General features: G+C 53.7%; 1 protein-coding gene across 1 annotated transcript in view; it reads left to right on the forward strand.

Moving 5' to 3' along the window:
- Positions 1-2,617: 2,617 nt before the first annotated feature.
- MYO18B (myosin XVIIIB) overlaps positions 2,618-25,453 on the forward strand; it is a 227,280-nt gene continuing 204,444 nt past the window's right edge. The window contains exons 1-10 of the mRNA XM_068989910.1: positions 2,618-2,654; positions 4,412-4,572; positions 9,129-10,340; positions 10,873-10,939; positions 11,791-11,903; positions 13,189-13,365; positions 18,208-18,406; positions 20,311-20,453; positions 21,269-21,369; positions 22,337-22,400. Coding sequence (XP_068846011.1) covers positions 2,618-2,654; positions 4,412-4,572; positions 9,129-10,340; positions 10,873-10,939; positions 11,791-11,903; positions 13,189-13,365; positions 18,208-18,406; positions 20,311-20,453; positions 21,269-21,369; positions 22,337-22,400 — 2,274 coding nt within the window. The remainder of the gene's footprint in view (positions 2,655-4,411; positions 4,573-9,128; positions 10,341-10,872; positions 10,940-11,790; positions 11,904-13,188; positions 13,366-18,207; positions 18,407-20,310; positions 20,454-21,268; positions 21,370-22,336; positions 22,401-25,453) is intronic.

The raw sequence follows: 25,453 nt of genomic DNA on the forward strand, positions 1-25,453 counted from the left end.
GGACTTTTAAAGGCTTAAGGGGAGGTCTGCATTACAAAGAACTGTAATTGATGCTGGAGGCCAAAGCTGGTCTTCCTTAAGGTGACTGAACACTGAGGCTGTCACTTTCAGTCCAGTTCAATCACTCAGTTGTGTCTGACTCTTTGCTACCCCATGAATCGCAGCACGCCAGGCCTCCCTGTCCACCACCAACTCCCGGAGTTCACCCAAACTCATGTCCATCGAGTTGCTGATGCCATCCAGCCATCTCATCCTCTGTCGTCCATCCCCTTCTCCTCCTGCCCCCAATCCCTCCCAGCATCAGAGTCTTTTCCAATGAGTCAACTCTTTACATGAGGTGGCCAAAGTACTGGAGTTTCAGCTTTAGCATCATCCTTCCAAAGAACACCCAGGATTGATCTCCTTTAGAATGGACTGGTTGGATCTCCTTGCAGTCCATGGGACTCTCAAGAGTCTTCTCCAACACCACAGTTCAAAAACATCAATTCTTCGGTGCTCAGCTTTCTTCACAGTCCAACTCACATCCATACATGACCACTGGAAAAACCATAGCCTTGACTAGACGGACCTTTGTTGGCAAAGTAATCTCTCTGCTTTTCAATATGCTATCTAGGTTGGTCATAAGTTTTCTTCCAAGGAGTGTCTTTTTAACTTCCTTCCAAGGAGTAAGCGTCTTTTAATTTCATGGCTGCAATCACCATCTGCAGTGATTTTGGAGCCCCCCCAAAAGTCTGACACTGTTTGCACTGTTTCCCCATCTATTTCCCATGAAGTGATGGGACAAGATGCCAAGATCTTCGTTTTCTCAATGTTGAGATTTAAGCCAACTTTTTCACGCTCCACTTTCACTTTCATCAAGAGGCCTTTTAGTTCCTCTTCACTTTCTGCCCTAAGGGTGGTGTCATCTGCATATCTGAGGTTATTGATATTTCTCCCGGCAATCTTGATTCCAGCTTGTGTTTCTTCCAGCCCAGCGTTTCTCCTGATGTACTCTGCATAGAAGTTAAATAAGCAGGGTGACAATATACAGCCTTGACATACTCCTTTTCCTATTTAGAGCCAGTCTGTTGTTCCATGTCCAGTTCTAACTGTTGCTTCCTGACCTGCATATAGGTTTCTCAAGAGGCAGGTCAGGTGGTCTGGTATTCCCATCTCTTTCAGAATTTTCCACAGTTTATTGTGATCCACACAGTCAAAGGCTTTGGCATAGTCAGTAAAGCAGAAATAGATGTTTTTCTGGAACTCTCATGCTTTTTTCAATGATCCAGTGGGTGTTGGCAATTTGATCTCTGGTTCCTCTGCCTTTTCCCAAACCAGCTTGAACATCTGGAAGTTCACTGTTCATGTGTTGCTGAAGCTTTGAGGGAAGTCAAAGTTCCTCTCTGAGACAAACCTCAGGGATTCTTGCAGAGTCCTTGTAATACCTGCCATTTGCACCAGTTCCAAAGTTCTGTGGTTGCAGTTGGAGAGGACGTCACCAGTTCTGAAGTTTTGTGGTTGTAGTTGGGGAGGACATATATGAGGTCCATGTCCTTAATGGCCTGCCAGCTATGTTGTAAAACCCCTTGACATCAGTGACTCCATTTAAATTCACATTTCACAGCTCATATCAAGATATAAGACATTTCCATTTTCCTAGAAAGTTCCCCTTGTGCTTCTTCCCAGCTTAACACTAACAACTCCTCTCACCTCCATTGCTATAGATTAGATTTGCGTGTTTATTATTTTATTTATAATATTTATATATCTAGATAATATTTATATACTGTGTTGTTGTTCAGTTGCTAACTTGTGTCTGACTCTGACCCCCATGGACTGCAGCACGCCAGTTTTCCCTGTCCTTCACTATCTCCTGGAGTTTGCTCAAACTCATGTCCATGGAGTCAGTGATGCCATCCAACCATCTCATCATCTGTTGCCCCCTTGTCCTCCTGCCCTCAGTCTTTCCCAGTAAGTTGGCTTTTCACACCAGATAGCCAAAGTATTGGAGCTTTAACATCAGCCCTTCCAATTTATATGCTATAGTCATACATAAAAGAATATTTCAAATTAAATTAAAATGTACTTTTAAAGAATTTTAATCAAAATTATTTTTATTTAATAATTTTAATAAAGATTATTTTTAATATTTTAAGTTGAAATTTAATATATTTTAAAATAACACCATGTTTTTATTTTAAAAATTTAACAGTTTTAATCTGGTCACAGTGCTGGTTCTATCGTGTTCTTTCTGTGAGAGCCAGTGAGCTATACAAGTACATACTTTTCTGGCTGTATACATCAAGAGAAAGTTAAAAGTGTGTGGTCAGGGTTGGCAAGAATTTCAGGGCACTGTCCACTCTATAGCCAGCAGCTCTCTGCTGCCCATATTCCTCCCAGATGTAAATGACAGTGAGTTGCGGCTGGCCTGGTCCCTGGCATCGGAGGGGGCGGGTCTGGGCAGTGCCCACCAGCTAACCTGTCTCTCTCCTCTCTCCCTACTGTGTCTCCACGGGTCAGTCTCTGCGCATCACCTCATGCGCTGCCTGTGTCCATAAAGCTGCATTCCGTGCTACCTGGCAGAGAGCTCCATCTCGTCTCATCTCATCTCACCTCGCGGTCCTGGAACTGCCTCAGCATGGCCATCTCATCACGCCTCGCCCTGTGGGAGCAGAAGGAAAGTAGCACTCAGGGCTCGGGCCACAGCCCCAGGAGCCAGCCAGACCCTCCAAGGACGCCTCCTAGCCCTGCTGTCTCAGGCTACCCCCTCCCACCTCAGGCAGAGGTTCTGACATCCAGAGCTCCCCTGGCGCATATCCAGGCTCCCTTCCATCGTCCGCCTCAGTTAGCCACGGCGTCTCCAGCCTAGCCAGGCGTTAGTGACCATGCCCTTGACCCCTCCCATGGCTGCTGGTCTCTGCCCCTCAGGAGGTGATGGCGGGGAAATGCAGGTAGACCAGCTGTCCCAGCACCGTCCTCATGGCAGCTCTGATGGGCACGGGGGTCTGTGTGGGAGAGTGTGGGTGGGGAAGCAAGGGCACCAGAGACAGGGCTGCCGGCTGCCAGGCTTATGCCATGGGGATAGGTTTCTGAGGTCCCTGGTTTCTGTCACCCATGGAACACTGGAAACAGGCTCTTCTTCCCATTGATGGCTCTTTTCCCTGTTGTATTTGTTGTAAGAATCCGTAAAGGGCTGCCTCTTTCTTTTATGCCTGTTATCTCCCCTGTTCCTCGCCCACACCCTTGTGCACTGATTTGATGAATCGGAGGCTGAAGGGTGGGGTGGTTGAGAAGTGCCTCCCGGCTGCCTCTGCCCCTTGCTGATCTGACGTGGCATAGACTGATGCTGGAGGGAGCGGAGTGACACCTCCCTAGAGCGTGCCTTTCACCATCACAGTGTGGGTGTTGGTGCACGTGGAGAGGCGCAGAGGAGACGTGAGCCCAGCCTCCCGTGTCCCCCGCTTCTCTCCTCCTGGGCAGAGGCCTGCCGTATCTCTGGGCCTCTGCTCTGTCTCTTGGTGTTTCCTGTCTCCTTTAGATTCCTCTTTATCAATGGGGCTGCAGATATCACGTCTTTGCCAGCCTCTCAGGGAGGACTTTGATAAGGAGCTTGTTTTAAACCAGTGTGTAGCTCTGCCATAGAATGCATAGAACGGTTGGAGGTTTTCTTTTTTTTTTTTTCCTTTAAACTCATGAGCAGTTACAGTTATGCTGGATAAAGACAAACCCTTGTCTTTATCCAGTCCCAGGTCTCCATCTCCAAGGTGGCAAGTCTCAGCTGCAATCCAAGTCCAGCCAGCTCTGGCTTGGACCGTGTTTCTGGGGTAAAAGGCAGGCTTTCCGGCCCAGTTCTGGGGAGTCCCTGGCTGCCCAGGTCTTGCTTTAAGGACTGTCAAGAAGTCAGGGCATGGGGTCAGTGGAGTGGGCTATAGCCATAGGGCTGAATCCTTAGATGAACCATGGCTGCCAGCCCTGCCCTCCCTCACCACACTCCTGGCACAGAAAGTGATTAAGGTGGTGAATTACTTACTCTATTTACCACAAGCTGAGATGCAACCAGAGAGTGTGGATGGTTCCCTGTGACCCGTCCCCTTCTGGAAACCGGAAAAGCTCCTTTTGAAGCAGGTCTTCCCAGAGATGGGGCTGTCCCACGCCAAGGAAGGGTACCAGTGGGCTCCACTGCAAATCCATACTATGAGGAAACTGGATCCAGGTGGAAATGGCGCTGCATGGAGCAGCCTCAAGGTTGAGCGTTCCGTTTTCACTTGTTGTCCTGAGGCTTCCCAGGGCTTTGCTAGCTTCTCTGTGGCCTCTCATACGTGGACTTGGTGTCCGCTTGGCCCCCTCCCCAGCTCCGTTCAAGACTCTTAAAGGACAGCTTGCCCCAGCTGGTTCATTCACTGAGCTCTCTCATTCCTTGCTTCTGCCAAACAGATTCGGGAAGAGGACAAGAGCCCCCCACCATCCTCGCCCCCTCCCCTTTTCTCTGTCATCCCAGGGGGCTTCATTAGGCAGCTGGTCCGAGAGACTGAGAAAGAGTCCAAGGAAGCTAGACTGAGGAAAGAGGCAGCTCTTGCCTCTCCAGAACGAGAGGTAAGTGGCCCCACCAGAAAAGAACCAGGTGACTGCCAGCACCCACCCTCCTGTCCTGTGAGTCTCCTCTTGCATCACGTGCCAGCCTTTGTTCCTGCAGTCTCCTCGTTGAGGAGTGTCCTAGCTTTAACATAATCTGTTGAACTCCTATGCATTTGTCGAAACCCAGCTCAGATAGTACATCTCTAGAAAGCTTTCCCATTACCTTCCTCCTTCTGATTTCCACTTCACCCTCTATGCCTGTCTTAATTTTGGTCAGCAGAGTAATTACTTAATCATGTGACTTAATTGACTAAGAATTCCTTAAGAGCAACAACTATCTCATTCGACTGTCTATCTTGAGCAACTCTCATAGAACTTGGCCCATGGTGAACACTCAAAAATTTTTGTTGAGTGAATGAATGAATGGTATCAGTTGATGTATGATGGGGATCACTGACCACTACTTTTGCAGAAAGGGAAAACTGAATATTAGCTAGGGATGTATAGTTTGCTTTCAGATAAGCAGGAAAGATGATCAGTTGATGTTCACCAGTTATTGTTGTATTAGTTGTTAACATACCGAAACCCTTCCATCCCGGGTAGTAAACGGCCATGGGCCCAAGTCCCCCAGGCGCCTTCCAGTGGCCATGCTCACCTGGGTCCCTTCCCCAAGTCCGTCAGAACCGCCACAAGCCAGTTAATCACAGGGTTGCTGCTTGGCGCAGGAGGGGGCCTCAGGACCCTGCTCCAGATGGCCTCCCTTCTGACTGGCTGGTGTCCACTTGGTCTGAACAGCACTGCTAGATGGAAGCACTAAGCGGACGAGGCGCAGTCCCTGCGCTTCAAGGACTTGCAGATTGATCCCAGTTGGTGGCCAGGGCCACCTCCCTCCTCCCCCAGCTCTTTGGGCCAGGAAACCCTGGCAGGATGGTGAAGCTGGCACCAGGGACGCAGGCTTGGGTTGCAGTGCACTGGAGCATGCCACAGTGTTAGCAGGAAGGGCCTCTCCTTGCGTCTCTGCCATGCCCTCTTGAGGCGGAGTGGATGCTTTGGTGATGGGGCCGAGTGATCTCATGGCCTCAGAGCCTGGAGCTGGCTTGAGCCCAATGGGCAGCCTGGCTCTGCCTCCCACACCCCTTCAGCTATTGCTTGCCTGACTTGTCCCCCATGTGCCTGCCCCTGTCCAACCCCAGTGACTGTGCTGCATCAGGGAAGTCCTGTAGCCACCGAGCTGCTGAAACACCCCTGCCACATCCTCGTGGGGGAAGGTGTCAGGGCAGAGAGACTCTGTTCCCACACCTGCCTGACCAGGTGTAAGTAAGTGGGAGCCAAAGTCAGCCCCCCACAGGCTGCTGTTAACGGTCATGATGAGGGCTACTGTGTTCTGTTTCTCACTCGACAGGACTCACTGTCTGCTCAGGGGCTCACTTGATACCCTGTACAACACGGAGGCAGACGGGATTATACCCACTTATCAGAGGTGGCAACTGAGGTTCAGAGAGGCTAAAGCACTTACTTGCTCAAGGTCATGAGGCCACATGGGGGCAGAGAGAGCCAGAGGCTGTGTGTCTTCTGCTCTGGCAAGCTGCCTGGGGAAGGGCCAGTCTGGGGAGTGAGATGGCTGGTGTGGCAGCTACAGTGGCCTGGCGAGGAAAGGGTTCCAGGAGCCTGTAAGCTGTGTGAGCATTGCTGTGTGCAGGTTAAGAAGCAGAGCTGAGCAGAGGATGGGGACAGGCTGTCACTGCAGGGTGTGGAAGGCGCCTCTGAGCAGGATGGACAGGCCTCAGACCACAACAGGTGTCTGGACCACGGGCCAAGACGTTCCTGGGCCTGGAGCAGGGCAGCCTCAGGACATGTTCCTGTGAGGCAGCAGGCCCCGGCTTGCTCCTGCCAGTTTAATTTTCCTGCTCCATCACTAAATAACTCTGGCCCCTCTCCCCTCACCTAGCACTGCTGGTTTTATTTGGTCCCCATAGAGTCCTTGCAGGGAGTCACTAGCGTCCATCACCATTTTGCAGGAATGGAAATGTTTTCCTGGTTTTCCTAAGGCCACCCAGTCACCAAGGGGCAGGGAGAGACAGGAATAACATCCAACAGGAAGAGATCAAATGTCAGAGACCCAGGTTCTAGCTCTGACCCCACCACTCTGTGTGTCCAGGCTGGATCCCATCCACTCTCTCAGCTTTAGTTTGCCCATCTGTAAAATGGTTGTGCTGTGAGCTTCCTCTCGGCCCCCATGATTCCAGATGTGTTGCTTCCCCCTTAGACTAGGAGGCTGCAGGTGGGATCTGAGGGCCTCGGTGACCAAGAAAATCCGCAGGAGGGGAATGCACAGCATGGAGGGGAGGAGGCCGGGAGGGGTTATCTTGTCAGGTGCATCCCTGCATCACTGTCTCCTCTGTGGGGGGTTGGTTTTAAAAATAAAGTACTGACTCACTTTTCGAAGCGGTGCAGACAGTGCTGAGATTTGCCAGGTACAACCAATCCCTTTCCAAGATGGTGACCTGCTTGGCCCCAGAAGGTCAGACTGAGCCACCAGGCCATGGGGTCTCAGCCTTCTGTTGCATATTGCAGTCTCCCAGGGGCCCACCACCCAGACCAGCTGCATCAGATCCTCTGGGATTGGAACCAAAGGTCAGAATTATTTTTAAAGCTCCTAGGAGACTCCAGAGAGTCCCAGAAAGACAAGCAAGGTTGTTAAGGCTCAGCAGTTAAGGGCACTGTCTTTACACTCAGAGAGGCCTGTGTGACTTTTGGTTCTGGGTTTGTCTCTTGGGCCACCTCACATCTTTGTGTTTGCTCCCTTATCTGTGGAATGGGGAGAAGTTCAGAGCCTGCTTCACTGGCTTCTTTACTGGGTAAGTCAGATGTTGCAGGATGGCCATGTAGGGTCCTCCTCAAGGTTGATAGTAACACTGGTCATTATTGTTATGTGTGTTACTATTTTCATTTTACAAAGATGAGGACTGAGACTGTGCTCTGGAGGCGACACCAGTCAGAGCTAGAACGGGATGCAGAATGTGGTCCTGCTGCAAACTTGCATGAGCACACAGGGCTCTGGGGCTCCAGGGTCCAGGAGGCCGTTTTTCTGATCCAGGCCTCAGGCAGAGACTTGCTGAGGAGGGGGCATTTGAGCTGGGTATAGAAGGATGAGTTGTGCATGGATAAGTGGAGACGGGCAAGGGTGTTCCAGGCAGCAGGCCCAATGTGAACAAAAGCATAGAAGCTGGGCAATGTCAGGCGTGGCTGAAACGTGCAGTCGAGCAGGGACAGTGAGACCAGGCAGCAGAGGGGTGGGGGGTTCCTCTTCAACAGCTTCGAATGGCAGATGGCTGTGTTGAATGTCTTTCCTGGAGAGTGGGCAACTGCTAAAATCTTTGACCAGGTTTTAAATGACTGGCAGCAGACTGATGGGATACCAGCTCAGTGGCTGTGGCAGTGCCCAGGGGAGAGAGAGTAGACCTGGGTTTGGGAGAGGAGACTTGGGTGTGGCAGCAGGCACAATCCTGGGCCTGGTTTGGGTGCACAAGGAGGGTGAGAGGCCCAGATTCCCAAGCGCAGGTGTGTGGGAGGCTGGCTCTAGCAGGGTCCAAGGTGGCAGAACACAGACCAGGGCAGGTGTGTGGCCGGGCCTCAGGGTAGAACTGCCCCTGCTGGCTCCTCCTGCAGAGGCCACACTGGCCCTGGAGCTGTTCTGGCCACAGACAGGCTGGCTGGAGGTGGGTGGGATGGGCAGGGCTGGTGTCACAGGTCACTAGAAAGATGCAGGGGAGGACCAGGTAGTGGAGACCCCTGGGTGGCGGGTACCCAGGTGTCTCGGCCAACCAAGAGTGGAGGACCTTGGGCCCAAAGCAGGACCCTCACCTGGTGCAGAAGGACCAGTGGCAGCAGCTCGTTTCATTCAGTTCTCTGAAATTTCCACATCTTGGCATGCAGAAAATCTGGAGGGTCAGGTGGTATCTGCCTGCACTGAGAGGAAACCAATTCTGAGGGGATAGGTGATGTCATCTAGGGTCACTCAGCTGGAGAGCTTCAGAGCCAGGACTAGGACAGGTCCTCTGATGACAGGCTCCACGTCCTTTCCCATCCCGCCCTGGCCCACTAGGAAGAATCGGGTGTGGCAGTAGAGCAATGGCACCAGCATCCGTGGCAGCAGCCAGAGTGGCTCCTTTGCTGAGGACGTGCTAGGTGCTGGGCTCAGTTTCCACACGTTACCCTGAGGCCGCCCACCCACCCTGAGAGGCCAGTACGCCTCTCATTTCATTGGTAAGGAAACTAGCTCAGAGAGGGAAAGTAATTTACCTGAGGCCGCACAGCTAGCTAGTGGCAGAGTTTGGAGTGAATTTGGGTCTGTTGGGCTCCAGAGTCCACTTTCCTTTCATAATGTCACTTGGCCTTCAAGTTCTGAGCCGAGGTCTAGGATGTAGGATTTTGAGGTTTGGCTCATTGCCCCTCGGTGCTTGAGGGTATGTGAGGGAATGAATGGCTGGGTGATTAAAGAAGTGAATGAATGAGTGAATGACAAAGCTGTCTGGTCAGCATGCGGCTGAGAATGGTTGTGGTGTCTCTTCTAGATCCCAGAGGTTTCTGCTGGCCAGCCCAGCACTGGCACCAAGCCTGGGAGCCAGAATGCCCAGTCAGGCTCTCCCCCGAGTGCAGACGTTCTGGGCAAGAAGGATGAGGAGGCCGGGACCAAGGACCCTGTGCTGATGACCATCAATGGCGAGAAGCCCCAAGAGTCAGGTCCCAGTGGGATACCTGCCAAAAAAAGCCTGCCCTTCAAGAGAGGGGTGAGGAGGGGTGACGTGTTGTTGATGGTGGCCAAGCTGGACCCGGACTCAGCCAAGCCAGAGCAGAGGACCCAGCCCCGCGATGCCCCTACTTCCAAGACCCCACCCCCAGCCACGGATCCTGGAGGGGGAAAAAAGGGGGACACCCCAGGGACTTCTCGTGGCCCCCAGGCCAGCACCACAGATACACCTCCAAAGGCTGAGAAGACGCAGACTGGGGGCCTTGGGGACCCAGGAACTGTGCTGCTGATGAAAGGGGAGCAGGATCAAGGCACAGTGGGAAAAGGGGGTGAGGCCCCCCAGACCAAAGGGGTGAAAAGGGGGGAGCTCCAGGGCAAAGAGGGGTTGGGTGATGGGGGTCAACCAGGGACAGCGGAGAAGGGGGCAGGGGATCCCCCAAACAAGGGGGCAGAGGGGAGTCTCTCCAAGGATGTAGCAGGTGAAGGGAAGTGGGCTGAGGCCCAAGCCCCGGTGAGAAGATGGGGAAGTTCCCTGGGCAGAAGGGGCAAGTGGGACAGTCCCCAGCGTAAGAAGGACAAAGACGGTCCACTCCTGAGTAAGGCAGACAAGACGGAAGAACCTCAGACCAAGGTGGAGAAGACAGGCAAAGTGCCGGGGAAGCCGGGGGAGGCTCCCAGAGCCGTGGACAAGGCAGGGGAGCCTCAGAGCAGGACTGCGAAGGCAGGGGAGCCCCGGGGCAAGATGGAAAAGATGGGGCCACCTCAGAGCGCCTCTGAAGAAGTGAGTAAAGCCGAGGGTAAGGCAGAGAAGGATGATAAAGCCCCGGAGGAGGTGGATGCACGTGGGGATACCCCGACAACAGCTGGTAAGGAGGACCAGCCTGAGAGCAGAGGACAGAAAGCAGAGGAGCCCCGCCCCAGGGCAGGCAATGGGGCCGGGGCCCTGGAGATGGAGCCGGGAGGACCCGGGCAGCCTGCTCTGGACACGGAGAGCCAAGAGGGGCGTAGAGGAGGCCAGAGCGGAGTCTCAGAGCAGGTGAGGGGGCTGCGGGGGGCGGGGAGGCACAGGCCAGAGAAGGGGGCCGGGAAAGGCTTGTCCCTGGGGGTGGACAAGGTGGGGACCAGAGATGGACAGGAGTGGAGGGGTGGCCAGCCCAGGGGAGGGACCAGGCATGTCACTCTCGACACACAGGGGTCTGGAGGTCCCACAGGGGAATCTGACCTGTCCCGAGGTGAAATTCTCCACAGAGTGAGGCAGTGTCCCAACTATGAGAGGTGTCCCCTTGCCACTGAGCTTACAAGGTCACAAGATAGTTCTTCGAGCTGTGTAAATGGCAGATTGCTCAAAATGCAGATTCCCAGGCCCCACTTTCGCGCTTCCCTTTCCGAAAGCTAGGTTGTGGCCGTGGCCTCTGCATTTAAATAAGCACCCCCACTTGCACCGGGGGATTCTGATTTAGCTGGTCCCTGGCATGCTATGAGAAATGCCCATGTAAGGGGTCTGCCCCTTGCATGGGGCGGGGGAGGGTGCATCCCCTTGTGCTAATTTATGTGACCTTTGCCCCCAGGCACCTGAAGACAGATGGTATGAGGCAGAGAAGGTCTGGCTGGTTCAGAAGGATGGATTCACTCTTGGTAATTAGGGGTGTTAGCACGTCTAGGGTCTGAGTCTCCCTCTCACGCCCCCAGTGCTGGTAGCTGCATGTGCCAGGTCCTGATCACAATGTGGGGACTGAGGGGAAGGGAGGGGTCAGGGGCAGCCAGGACTAGGATGCGGAGACATGGCTTTGGAGCGGGACTAGTTGGGTGTCATTTCACTCTCAGCAGCTGGTCTGTTGGGTGCTATTTTCAAAGGCGTTTGTGCCTTGGTAATTAGTTATTTAGCTAATTCATTAAAGCAACAAGCATTGTTTGGCTTCTGCAGTGTTGTGTCTGGAACCTAGTGCAGGTGGATCTCGTCTCGTGGACCCACCTTTGTCGATTACTTGTGGCTGGTGACCAGACTCTACTGAGAAGTGATTCTGAGTCCGTTCAGAACACGGCTGGGAGGAGTGATTGATTAGTGATGTCTGGAGGGCTCTTGCGGGAGGAGCGGCAGCCCGTATGCCATTATTTGCCATCCTGTGTCTAGGTATGCGGTGGACAGTGTGCCCAGCCGTCTGGCTGCCAACTCTGTGCCTGTGCCAGCCGATAGAAGCCCCAGATGAGTCAGACCCAGCCTGTCAGACCCACACCTCCACGGGTTTGGGGTCACAATTCAGCACCTCCCTGTAAATAGGCCCCCAAGGAAGAGGATGACACCCATTTCCCCTGTGTCCCAGGTCTTCTCTCCTGAGCCTGGCCTGACTCAGCAGCTCACAACCTCTCTCTTCTCATCTTTTTTCCTTTCCCCTCCCCCGTCCCACCTCCATCTTCTTTCTTCCCCTCTTTCCTTGTTCTCCCCAACCCCCCTCGCTGTACCTGTCCACCCCTGGGGTGTCTTCCAGCAACGGTGCTGAAGCCAGACGAGGGAACAGCGGACCTGCCGGCAGGAAGGGTGCGACTGTGCGTTGACGCCAACAGTAGCGTCACCGAGGTGGACGAGGAGCACGTTCACCGGGTGAGCCCCCGGCCCGCCCTGCCTGCCCCACCCGCCTTCCCCCACTGCGAGAGAGTTCCTCGCTTGACTGCACCAAATACCTCCGCTCGGTGCCCTGGGGGGACTGTAGGGAAGTTCACTGTTGAACTCACTCACTGCTCTGCTAGAGCCGTCCTGTTAAGGGCTTCCTTGCTCTGTCCCACGGTGTCCCTTTATGAGGACACGTTAAGAGAGATGTTTGTCAGATCTTGGGCCTGGGAATTCTTCTGCTGGAGAAAGTGATTGTTTTCCTTTATATACTTTGGCCTGCTTCCTCCTTCACCCTGGCTGCCAGGAGACTCAGAGCCAAATTTGCAGCTTGCTGTTAGCCATGGCATAGGTTCCAGTGGCCTGCCTTTTGGGTATCAGCCTTTAGTTTGGTTCTTCTTTTTTGGTTGTTTTGCATAATTTTTGCACTGCTCCATGAATCTGTGAGGATAAGTCAGAATCTAGTGAAAGAAGTAAAAGGTCTTGTCCGGATGCTTTCCACCCTTCACATCTACTACCTGAGGAGGAGCGTCTTCCAGGAGTTCTCCTTGGGGCTCATTCACCTTCACCCTTCTCCTCTCCTCCTCTGCCCGCCTCAGGCCCGCTCCTCCCACCAGTGCTGGGAGTTTGCAGAGGGCCAGTGTCCTCAGGAAAAAAAAAAAAAAAACTGACTCACAAAAGACCAGGGCTGACCCAAATCACAAAGCATTAGGCCCAGGAAACTCCCTGGAGCCAGAAACAGTGCTAGAAAGCTTTTCAAATGGATGCCCCAAGGAGAGGCTGCAGTCACTCCTTGCTTCTGGAAGGGTCTAGGTGTAGTATTTGCAACTGATGAGTGTGTGGCGGGCTGTCAGAGAAATGGGGCAATCAAGGCATTGGCCTTTGTCCTAAGCATCCTCGAGCACATGCAGAGCTCCCTGACGACGCAGAAGGGAAGGAAGCAGCAGAGGACACGTCCTCCGGGCCCACCCGCCTTTCTGTGTCTGAGAGACAGAAGGCACGTGAATCTTGCTGCGTGTCCTCAGAGCGTCTCCCCTCCTGGTGCCCTGAGTGCAGGGAGGCAGGCCCAGTGTGGGGAGGGGCGGCTGCCAGTTGCACAGAGCGCAGGAGAAGCGGTGCTGCTGTTTCGTCTGTAGGTTTTGTTGCTCTCTGCGGAGTCCTCAGCACACCGCTGCGCAGGAATCGGGTCACCCGGGCATGCATGCGGTCAGGGGTGGTGGTGGTTGTGGTGGTGTGGGGGCCCAGGAGGCCAGAGGACACTCTGTGTGATGGTTTGCAGGCCAACCCCCCGGAGCTGGACCAGGCTGAGGACCTGGCCTGCCTGGTCAGTGTCAATGAGTCCAGTGTCCTGAACACGCTTCTACACCGCTACCAGGCTCAGCTACCTCACACCCACGCCGGGCCCGACCTGATCTTCCTCCAGCCCCAAGGGCTCATGGCGCCCTCTGCCGGCAAGGTGAGGGGGCCCCAGGGGTGGGGTGGGGTGGGGCGGGGCCAAGGTCCTTCTGCATCTCGAGAGCAGAGCCCCCAGAGCCCCTGCAAGCCTGTCTGAGCAGTATCCTGCAGACGTGGCTGCCGGGGCGTCAGAGCATCGGGGAGCCTTGGGGACCACATGGTCCCCCCTCCTTAGAGGGGAAGAGAACGGATACAAACAGCAACAGGAGCGCGAGAGACAGTAACAGCGGGAGAGAGTGTACTGGATGGTGTCGGGCCTGTCAGACTCTGCTTCGGGCAGCTTTGCATGTCATCTCAGCCAGTCCTCAGGGCCACGAGAGGACGGGGGCCAAGACTAGTCCTTTCCACGGATAGGAAGCTGGGCCAGCTCCAGACTCAGGCTTGGAGCTGGAGGAGCTGGGGTGGAACCCACGTGACTGGGCCCTCTGTGCTCTGAAGCCCAGGCCGGACCCTCGGGAGTCCCAGACACCGCATGAACTGGGAAACTCAAGCCTCCGTTCTGCTTGTATTCGTTTCTACACCCTGTGGAGTGTAGAAACGGTCTGTTCCTTGTCGAGACCCCAGTCATAGCGAGAGGACTCTCGGCGCCACCTTGTGGAGGGGCCTGCAGCTGCAACCCCGTCATTTGCGCCCCATCCCCTCAGCATTCTGGCCTGGAGAATTCCGTGGGCTGTGTAGTCTGCAGGTTCACAGAGTCGGACACGACTGAGGGACTTGCACTTGCACTTCACTTCACCCTCAGTTCACCTGGTTGCTCCTGTCTGAGATACTGATGGAGGGTCCCGTGTGCGAAGGCGGGCAGAGCAACCCGCCTTTGTGGAGCTTGGCCTCGTGGGGAAGACAGGTCCATCGTGACGAAGAGAAGTGCGTGGAGGAGATTATAGGAGGTCGGAACGGCTGGTGCCAGGTCTCACATGGGGTCGAAGTGACTCTGCTCCTGCTCTGAGCCTGGTGGAGATTTTCAGCAGAACAGTGACATGTAGTGTGACTTATGCTAGGAAAGGATCCTCTTGGCCGTGGGGTGGAGGTGAGAGGTGGGCAGAAGTGGTGGCAGAGATCCACTGGAGGTCAGAATCTCATCTGGGCTCCATTCGGAGGGCTTGTTGGCCCGTGGGGGTTAGGCCTCTAGGATTCCTGCTAATGCACCTCAGTGCTTTGGAAAGGTCATGACATCTCTTATCTGTCAACTGGGGATGAGAAGCTGCATCTTGCCCTCGGAGTCCCACAGGACAAAGCCATCTGTAGCCTCTGAATGATGCTGAGTCCATTAAAGAGCGGGCAGTAGCCTGAACCCTCTCCCCAAGGCTTCTCTTCTCTAGGACTCCCTTCGCGCCCCCTCTAGGTCACCCTCCCAGCCCCTCCCCGACCTGGCTGTTCTGGCCAAGGGCCATGCATGCACCCGCTCTCCCTTGCTCGGCAGGCCATGCTCCAAGCCTTCTGAGAAGCTGAGCTCCGGCTCCGTAGAAACCCCCAGGAGAGGTGTCTGTTTCAGGTCCCTCCTCTGCAAGTTCGGTTCTCTCAGTTCTCAGCTGTCCTGGATTGTGGCATCCTTTACTCTGGCTGGGTCAAAGAGCCTCATAATGCAGGCATTAGGACCCACCCTGGTAGGAGGAACTTGAGTCCTGTGAGCCCCAGCTAAGCCCCTGTGACTGCTGGGCTGGGCCTGGGCCCCGCTCAAGTCACCCTGCCTCCCACACCTTCTGCTCCTTGGCTGGGTCTCGTCTGGTTCCTCAAGTGGCCACCAGGTGGCAGCAGAGACCCGCAGGAGGGGACTGGGGCCACCTTGAAGATGGGCTGGGTGGGGTCTGGGCAGGGCTAGGGGCCTTTCTCGCTGGAGGTCTGGGCCCACCCAGTGGCTGGGAGCTGGGTGTATGCGTGGGGGGTGCAGGCCTCTGTTGGAGTGAGTTGCTGTGACTGTGGGGTGTAGATGGGCACACCTGTGTACAGAGGCCTCTGCTGCTGTTGGGTATGTGTGCCCTTGCCCATGCCTGTGTGCAAGCATGTAAGGGTACATGTGTGTCTGCAGGATCCTCCCTTCTCCCCTGCAGGCCTGAGAAGGCTGGCGGTTGGGACAGCCTGGGCCTCGATGTTTCCATGGTGGGAGGTGGCTTGGGGCTCAGACCCTGAGGCCCTTTGCCTGCCTGTGCCCTCAGGCCATGCCCAGCCAGCGTGAGGGGCTTTTCTTCCTTTGCCATCTTTGGGGTCCTGCTGAGCCTTTTGCTTTGTGTCAGAATGGGGCTCATCACTGTTCCTGGGGGTCAATGCACTGGGGGCCCAGGTTTGGGGGAGGGCTGCCCCACTGGGGTTTGTGCCCCTGGTCCTGCCAGGCCACTGGGGAGGGTGGGTGGGGGCTTACTGGTCCACTGGTCACCCAGTTAGCATCCTGGGCCTCCAGTGCTTCTTCTGGCCAGGCCTGGTCCCCTGCTCCCTTCGATGCCTTTTCACTGCCCTTGCTATCTCTGCTTCCATCTTCCATTCTCCCTGAAAACCATGCTAAGCAGACGTTTCTCAAGGTCACCAGTGATCTCCATGCTGCTCCGTGGTCAGTTCCCTGGTGTCCCCTGACCTGACCCTCAGTGCAGTTCAGGGGCTGGTCCCCCCTCCTCCTGCCGCCACTCCTTTCCTTAGCTCCCAGACTCTGCTCTCCTGGTTTTCCTCTCGTCCACCGGCCCTCCCTCTCAGCCTCCTTGCTGCTACTGCTGCTAAGTCGCTTCAGTCTTGTCCGACTCTGTGCACCCCCATAGACGGCAGCCCACCAGGCTCCACCGTCCCTGGGATTCTCCAGGCAAGAATACTGGAGTGGGTTGCCATTCCCTTCTCCAGTGCATGAAAGTGAAAAGGGAAAGTGAAGTCCTTCAGTCGTGTCTGACTCTTCACTACCCCATGGACTACAGCCTACCAGGCTCCTCCGTCCATGGGATTTTTCAGGCAAGAGGACTGGAGTGGGGTGCCATTGCCTTCGCCCTCAGCCTCCTTAGCTGGTCCCTGATCTCTTCAGGTCAGCTCCCTCCCCACACCTCTTCTCTCTCCCTCTTTAAAGGCCCATTTCCTTGGTGATCTCATCCAGGCTCATGGCTTTAAAATAACTCCCGTTCAGTATAATTTAATTAGTTGGTTTGTTTATCACCTGTCTTCTCCCAAATGAAAGCAAGTTCTATAGGCAGGGCTTTTTTATATATGAAAGTGTGTTTGTAAAGGTATAATTTACATACAGTTAAAGTCACCTCTTTTAACGTTTAGTTCTGTAGGTTTTTGACAAACACAATTGTGTAATTGCCTCCACCCATCAATTATAGGAAGTTCTGACACCCCTAGAAGTTTTCTACACCCTTGTGGCTATCCCCTCCCCCGTGCCCTGCCCTCGGCCGCCACTGTGATCTGTTCCTTTGTCCCTTTTCCCTAGTTTTGCCTTTTCTGAAAAGTCGTCTAAATGGACTCGTACAGCATGTAACCTTTCGAATTGGCTTCTTCCACTTAGCACAATGCACACAATGCCCACATTTGAAATTCACTCATATTGTTGCAGCTCTGAGCTGTTGGTCCTTTTATTCTATTGTATAGCTTTGTTTATCCATTCAGAGGGGAACCCGCTGTCCCAGTTTCCCTGGGCTGGAGTGGTTTTCCTGGGACATGGGACTTTTGAGACTAAAACTAGGGTGATCGGTTGCCTTATGGGCTCTTTAGTTGGAGGACATTTGCATTGTTTCCAGGTTTTGTGTGTGTGTGTGATTTTGAATACAGTCAGTGTAGTCGGTGACAGAGAGAGGGCTTTTGGTGACAATGGGTGTTCATTTGCTGTGGGCAAATCCCCAGGCATGGGGCTTGCCCTGCTGTGTGGTGCACATCTCACTGGGGAAGAAGTCGCGAAGCTGTTCTCCAGGTAGGCCTTATCATGGAGCTTTCCCACCGGCATTGTGGGGAGCTCCAGTTGTCCTGCCTCTTCACCAGAACTTGGTAGCGAGTGTCAAAAAAAAAGTTTAAAACCTGTTTTTAGCTATTTTAACAGGTGTATAATGGTATCTTCTCATATTTGGCAGTGTGTGTGTATACTCAGTGGCCCAGTTGTGTCTGACTCTCTGTGACCCCATGGACTGCAGCCCACCAGGCTCCTCTGTCTATGGAATTCTCCACTGAAGTGGATTGCTGTTTCTTTCTCCAGGCAATCTTCCCGACCCAGGGATTGTACCCACATCTCTTGCATCTCCTGCATTGGTAGATAGATTCTTTACCACTGGTGCCATCAGGAAGCCCCACGGTGGACAAAGATTTCCTTCATTTGTTTTGAGGAATGTTGTGTCCCCAGTGCCTGCTATATAGTAGACATTCAATGAACGTTTTGTTTTTGAGTGAAGAATGAGTGGATGGATGAATGAAGAAGTGGAAGCAGCTTCAGTTATCATCGAAATCTGTTATGGCAAATACTTAGGACATGCACCACCATCTCCCCAGACCCCATTCTGTTTCCATGGCAGGCATCACTAATCAGTCGGGCCATTTATCCAGCTGCTTTGTTCAGGCAGGTACAATCCAGTGATTTGCATAGCAGCAAGCGAGATGAACCCCACGAGCTACCGCAGCTCTAGTTCAGCTCTAGTTTAGGCCTCTCATTAGTTGAAGAGCAGGCCCAGGCTCAGTTCAGGTCTGAGACTATGCATGGACTCACAGGGAACCAGTGGTGGGGCTCGACCTTCACACTGGACTCGCCCCCGTAAAACGCACAGCTTCTCTGTTAAGTCTGGAGTGGGACGGGAGCAGGAACGCGGATCTGGGCTCAATGCTGGTCGTGGAGTGCTTCCTGGGCTCTGGCTTGGTGGGAAGGCTGATGCCTGTGATCTTCCCGCAGGTGCCCAGGAACCGCCGGGACGGCCTGCCTGCCCACGTCAGCTCCCTGGCCCAGCAGGCATACTGGGCTCTGCTGAGCCAGCGGAGAGACCAGAGCATCGTGACCCTGGGCCGGAGCGGTGCTGGCAAGACCACCTGCTGCGAGCAGGTCCTGGAGCACCTGGTGGGGATGGCGGGCAGCGTGGATGGCAGTGTCTCAGGTATAGCGGTCACCAGGTGACATGCAGCCAGGACGTGGGCGGGCCGTAGGAAGAGGGAAGGGAGAGTTGGAGGAGGCGCTGGGTGGCCCTTTCTTACATCCAGTCAGCCAGCCTCCGCTGGGTGCTGGCTTCCAGGCAGGGCCACCCCTGGTCTGCTAAGGTGCTTCTGTGTGAATTAGAAGCTAGACCTTCCGCCAGGTACCCACTGCCATCTGCAGCTCAGTCATCAACGCCCGGTCATTGTTGGAATCAAGCACTCGACTGCCACGTCCTGGGCCAGCATCCTGATAACTGTGCAAGCCTATGAGTGTGTGATACAAATGCTGTACCCTCTGACGTGGGGTCCCCGTGCAGTGCACAGCCTGCTGGACTCTGCAGAGGACCTGGCGAGTAAAGACGGGGCAGGGCCTGTGCGCAGGAGGAGCCGATGGCCAGAAGGGAGGCTCAGCAGCACGTCTGTGCCTGATTCCAGTGCCCTGTGCCACGAGGTGGTGGAGCAGCGTTGGGGGGGAGAAGGAGGGGTCACGGCGGGGGACGGGGGGCTGTCTTGAGGAAATGATGTGTGAGCTGGGCCTTACAGAGAGAGTGTCAGTCGATAATAATAATTCAGTATTGGTAGTGATCGTAGTGAGTGCTTGCTGAGGACTCATGAGCCAGACTCCATTCCAAACAGGTTAACTTATTCATTATTTAAAACAGCCCTATAAAGGAGATATCATTATTATTTGAATTTTATAAAGGAGTCCAGTAAAATGCAGAGAGGTTAACCAGCTTGCCTAGACCACGTGGCTCATACACCCTAGTGCCAGTATTCAAAGCCAGGCAGGCTGGCTCCAGAGCTGTTACCCCTGGGCCAGAGTTCTCAACCTACTATTGCCCCTTTGAGGGCTTTTTAGATGTTACTTCTGCTAATCACCTCCCACCATGAAAGTTTAATGCTGGAGGTTCACCATGTATCTGTTTATGCAGTTAGGTCTCTGTGTGTGTGTGTGTGTGTGTGTGTGTGTGTGTGTGTGTGTGTGTGTGTGTATCTGTGCTCTATACGTAAGAAAGGAAAACTTCCGCACCTTTCAAGAATCAGTTTCTGCCCTCTTGAGGGCAGTATTCACCCTGCTGAGAATATATGGCCTAAGCAATACTGCTTTTCTTAGTATAATAGCAAACATAATACTAACAGCACCCCCTTTGGAGCCTGTTCTAAGCACTTTACATTATTAAATCTTTTAGTCTTCATGACAACCGCATGAGGAAGGGAGGCACTTACCATCTTATAGATGGGGTGTCTGAGACACAGGAAGGTTAATTTGCTCCAAACCAGGGAGACCCCTTAGGCACACCTGCCTAACCGTGGTGTTATCCTGCTTCTTCCCGGGACTGTGCCAGGGCTCTATCGAGCACCTGCTCTGCATCTGGCGCAGGTCAGAAGCTGGGCATCCAGCCAGGAGAGGCACCAGTCTTGGCCCTTGCAGAATGCAGGTCTGCTGAAAGTGTGTGTGGGTTGGAGGGTGGGAGTCAGGCTAGGGTGTATCCAGGCGCCTGGCACAGCACCTGGCACAGAGAGGAACTTAGGAAATAGCTATGGGAAGACTGCAGGGCTTTTCAAACCTGCTGAGTGCCCTGGCCTCCTCCTAAACTCCACCAGGTCCAGGAGGCCCGGGACAGCCCTTGTCGCTCAGATGGCACCAGTCCGGGGTCTGTGCATCTCCCTGTCTTGACTCAGCCTCGCTCCCCTGCACTTCTGCTCCCAGCGCAGGGCCAGCCCCACAGTGAAGTGGGCGTGGTTTAGGGCTGATCTGGGGAGGTGGCAGCGGTCCCACTGGGGCCTGAGGCCAGAATGGGGTCCTGTGAGAGGCGGGGGTGGCAGCGCCTGGGCCATGGGTAATGCCCCACCCATGTCCCTGCAGTGGAGAAGATTCGAGCGGCCTTCACTGTCCTCCGGGCCTTTGGCTCCGTGTCCACCGGCCACAGCCGCAGTGCCACCCGGTTCGCCATGGTGATGTCCCTGGACTTTAACGCCACAGGCCGAGTCACGGCTGCCCAGCTCCAGGTGAGGCCTCTGGGTGGGAGAGGGAGGGAGTCTCCAGAGCTGCAGGGTCCCCAGCCCCACTCAGCAGGCCCCATGCCTCCAGCTGGGACCCTGGAATGTGTCTAAATGGTCATCGCTCCCCAGGCCGTGGCCAGCTCCTCCCCACCTCGTTCAGTGCCCCCATATCCCGTCCCGGAGCAAACTGGCCTGTCTGCATCTTGGAGTATCACGGGGATGAAATATTCATGAGTAAATACATAATTCAGCCACTCATTAGTTGGGTCTTAAAAGTGAAATTAAACAGACTCTCTCCAGCCTTCCGCAGCAGCTCGTGTGTGACGAGCACATGGCCTGTTTGTTCCCATCTCCAAAATCGCCTGCCCCCTCCCCTTCCTCCCTGCAAACATTCTATTTGAACAGAAAATAGGATTAGGTTATTAGAAGGGTTGTTTGTATGTGGAACTGGGATAATATCCAGACTCGCTGGTGCCAAATAAATCCCCTTTCTGAACTGGCCCTGAAATTCTCGCATTCATCACCATTTTGGTCGAGTTATTACAGGCTTCCATTACATAAGAGTATGTTGGAGAGTGGCTCTTATGTATGTTAATTGTGATTACCTTTGGATTCCTTAATCAGAATGAGTTCCTTAATCAAAGAGCATTTGTTAATTCCCTACGTGGAATCTGAATCAATAAGACCAAGGCCCTGATGTTCCGATTCGGAGGTGTCCAGTCAAGTTGGGGCCTGAAATGTTGCCTCAAACAGTTGAGTGGTTCTGGGTGGGGCAGCTTAGTGGCCCCGTGGTGACCAGGTGTCTGTCCTCTCCTTGGCAGACGATGCTTTTGGAGAAGAGCCGCGTGGCCCGGCAGCCGGAAGGGGAAGGCAATTTTGAGGTTTTCTCCCAGATGCTAGCTGGGTTGGACCTGGATCTCAGGTGAGCAACTGGGCTGGGTGGGGCCAGTGAGACAGAGGGTGTTGGCTCTTCCAGCCCAGCCCCAGCTCTGCCCAGAGCTGAGCGGAGCCCAGTGGTAAGGAACCTGGCCTCTGATCCCAGCTGCCTGGGACTGCTCCTGGCCTGGGGAACCTGGTCAGGTGCCATCTGCTCTGAACCGTGGTTTCTTCCTCTGTAAAGTGGAAGCAGCACCTTGTAGGATTAAGTGAGATAACTCACGTGCGCCTCTTTATCCATGCTGGGGTGTGCAGGATGTCTACTCTGGTGCTGGTATTTCGGTCCAGGCTCTGACAGAACCATGGGAGGTGGGTGAGGAATAGCAGACCCCAAACCTTGCAGAGGCTCCTCAGCTCTGGGAGAGCCCTGGCTGCACCTGAGTATCTCAGGGCAAGGAGGCCCCAGGTGAGAAGCCAGGAGCCTCGTCTCGGAGGGCCTCCTGAGGGACGTGGCCCGGGGAGTCCTCTCTGCCCCTCCCTGACTCCTGGGCGTCCTTGGGCACGTGGCTCCCTGTCTCTGAGCCTGTAGAGAGAAGGAGCAAAGCTCCCATGAGGCTTGAGGCGTTGCTTACCCCAGGCCAGGTTTGCCTCTGTGTCCCCATTATTTGTCTCCTGCCTTCCTCCCTGATTTGAGGGAGCAGCTCCACCTGTCCTGAGCCTCCTGATAAGGCCAGAGGGACACTTGTACCCTTCAGAGAGATGAGAGAGGAAGCTCTCAGTTCTCAGAGCAGGGTAACTAAGGAGTAAGGAAGCTTCTGGAAGGCCTTTCCTTAGGAAGGGCCCAGTGAGGCCAGCAAGTGAGGAATATCTGGGCAGTGGGGCCCAGGCCCTAGGCTAGCTCTGGGGCCACCTGGGGCATTGTATGGAGCCCCACGCCATGATGACTGCCTACACTCTCCCAGACCATCAGTGTGGGCAGGTCCTTCCTCACTTCTGGTCCCTTCTGTTTCCAGGACAGACCTGTACCTGCACCAGATGGCAGACAGCAACTCCTTTGGCATGGGCCTATGGCCCAAGGTAAGGCGGAGGCCCCCCTGGGTGTGATGGGCCTGCGTCCCAAGGTAAGGCGGAGGCCCCGCTGGGTGTGAGTGCTCTTGTGTTCCCCTGAGCAAGGAGTCCCTCTGCCACTGGGGTGCAGAGTTGGCCAGGGCTGGTCACATGGGGGAGGCAGGACTGCCTTTGTGGGGTCTGGGCTTGTCGGGGACATGAGTCTTGTCCAAATAATGGGAACCAAGAGATGATCCGTGTAGAGCTAAGAGTGTGGGCTCTGGGACAGGCTGTCTAGATTCGAACCCCAGCTCTGACACTTACTGGATGTATGACCTCAGGCATGGGCCCTAGCCTCCCTGGACATCTGTCTCCTCTTTGGTAAATGATGATGGAAGTGGTATCTCCTCATGGACCTGTTGTGAGGATTAAAGGAAAGGAAGTGCATAAAGCACCTAGCCCTGGGCTTGGGTTACATCAGTTAGAGGTGGTTCTCTTAGGAAATACTGTTAATACTGTTTAGTGTGGGAAGGGGCAGTCAGAGATGGCTTCCTGGAAGATGGGGCCTATGACCAGGGCCTGGAGAGGTGGTATTCAGTTGTTTAAGAAAGAAGATTATTCACTTGTTTTATTTACGTTTTTATATTTTAAAAACGATTGTGAGTCACCTCCCACCCCCACACTCCTGCTGTCACTCCCTGCGTCGTGCCTGTGCCAAATGCTGGGATTATGGTCCTCATCTGTGAGTTTTCACTCGGTCAGGAGAGAGCAACTTGGGAATTAATGCAGTCATGGTCATGTGAGATAAGAATATTCTAGAGTCTGTACGAGATTCCCTGTAACAGAGGATAGTTGAAAGCTACTTGGCCTCAGTCAGGGAAGGCTTCTTAGCCAAAGGGACATCTGACCTGTGTTTTGAAGGATGAGTAGTTCACCAGGTGGAGGGGAGTGATCATTTCTATTCCAAAGCTTTTTTCCAAATATACATGTTGGGGAAACAAAGGGTGCTGGAATAATTGGGCATCTTCATGCAAAAAAACAGAATTGCAATCTACCATATAGAAAAATTAACCAAAGTGGATGCTGAGCCCAAATGTAAAACTTAAAACTGTAAAATTTAGAAAACAGGAGGAAAATTTCTGTAACTGCATTGAGTGGAGACTTCATAGGTATGATGTTAAAAGTACAGCCCCCAAGAGAACAAGTCGATGAACTGCACTACGTTGAAATTAAGAACTTTTGCTCTTTGAGTGTCACTGTTAATACGAAAATACAAGCCACAGACTAGGAGGAAACACTTGCAGATCACATATATGATGAAGTCTCTGAATCCAGAATATATAAATGACTCTCAGAACTCATCAATAAAACAACCTGACCAAAAAGATGGGCAGAAGACTTTCAACATAATTTTACCAAAGAAGACTACATAGATGGCAGATAAGCATGTACAATATACATTAGTCATTAAAGAAATTTAAAACCACGATGAAATACCACTACATGATACATAGAGTGCCTACACTTGAAAAGATGGAGCGTAACGTGTGCTGGTGAGAGTCTGGGGTGACTGCAGCTCTCCTGAGCTTGCAGGTGGGAGTGGAAGGTGGCCTCTTGCCAACTTGGCAGACCATCTCCTACGAAGTTTAGCATCCAGCTCCCACGTGGTGTGCCAGTCTACTCATGGGCGTTCATGCAGGAGAGTGGACGTGCACACCCACTTTCTCACATGAGTGCATTAGCAGTTTTATTTGTGATAGCCAAAACCCAGAAACTATCCGAAATGTCTATTAACAGGTGAATGGGTGAATTCACTGAGGAATATCCATAAAGATAGTATGCTCCTCAGTAATGAAGTACTGATCAAAATTAACTGTGCTGAGTGAAACATCTCGGATGAAAGAGTACAGCTGTATGATCTCATTTATGTGAAACTCTGGGAAGTGCAGATGAACCTGCCGTGGCAGCAGGCAGGTCAGTGGTTGCCTGGGGATTGGGTGAGGGCAGGAGAGGGGAGAAGGGGTCATATGAAAGGGAACTTTTGGGGCTGAGGGGCGGGTCCATTTTCTTTAGCACCGATGCTTTCGTTTGTGCGTGTGTCAAAGCTTATCACGTTGTACTTAAAGATGAGCGGTTTGTTTTTGTCAGTCACACTTCTGTAAGGCGCGCGCTCTCTCTATCCCTCTCTCTCTCTGCTGGGTTCTGTCTGCAGAGTTACTAAGTAGGCCTGGGCTGGGACCTAAAAGTCTGTGTTCCTCACAAGTCCCCAGGTGACGCTGAAGCTGGGGGTCCAGGGACCCCACTTTGAGAACCACTGTCAGCAAGTCTGTCCGACAGTGGGTGGAGTGAGATGGAGTGGGGCGATGCGGCTCCCCCAGCCTCACCTTGCTGTCACCGCCCCTGCCTCCAGGGGACCTGCAGTATGCTCTTCATTCAGGCCCCTCCTCCCCCTGGTTGGGGGGCGCGGGGAGCTCAGATCCTACCCTGGGTGGCAGAGGGTGCGTGGCTGCCCCAGTGCTCAGCTTCCTCTAATGAGTTTGGGCCAATCGCATGCGTTTGAACCAGCAAGAGCGTGGTGGTTTGTTTTCTTGGTTTTGAGGATGGAAAGGGCTCAAGCCAGGCCCCCGTGATCCTCCCGGCCTGACCTGTTTGCTCACAGTGCGCACACAGGAATGGGCACAGCGTGAGCCCATATCAAGGAGGCGTTTGAAGTGGTTTTCTTTTTTCTCTGTTTCTGGGGGTAGTTTTTTTAGACCAATTGATCTGTGGGAACTTGTAGGGTAGTTCTTTGTTCTCGTCCTGCTACCTGGCAGGTACGGAGAGAGTGTTTTCTTTGTTCTCTAAGAGCAAAAATAGAATCTGGAAGCTCGTTGGTCTTTGATACAAGCCTGGGCTCATTTTCTGGGATCGGGCCATCCAGATATCATCTCAGTAAAGGAATTCGGTGCTCAGGAAATGCCCCCAGAAGTGAGAGCTGCTACGTCACCCTGAAGCCCCTAAAGTCACCAGAGTCAGCAAATAGAAATGCAGAATGCCTGCACGTATTCATCTTGTAACTGATGTGGGACGGCAGTGATTGTAGT

Source organism: Capricornis sumatraensis, chromosome 17 (genome assembly GCF_032405125.1).
Source record: "Capricornis sumatraensis isolate serow.1 chromosome 17, serow.2, whole genome shotgun sequence".
Classification (NCBI taxonomy): Eukaryota; Metazoa; Chordata; class Mammalia; order Artiodactyla; family Bovidae; genus Capricornis; species Capricornis sumatraensis.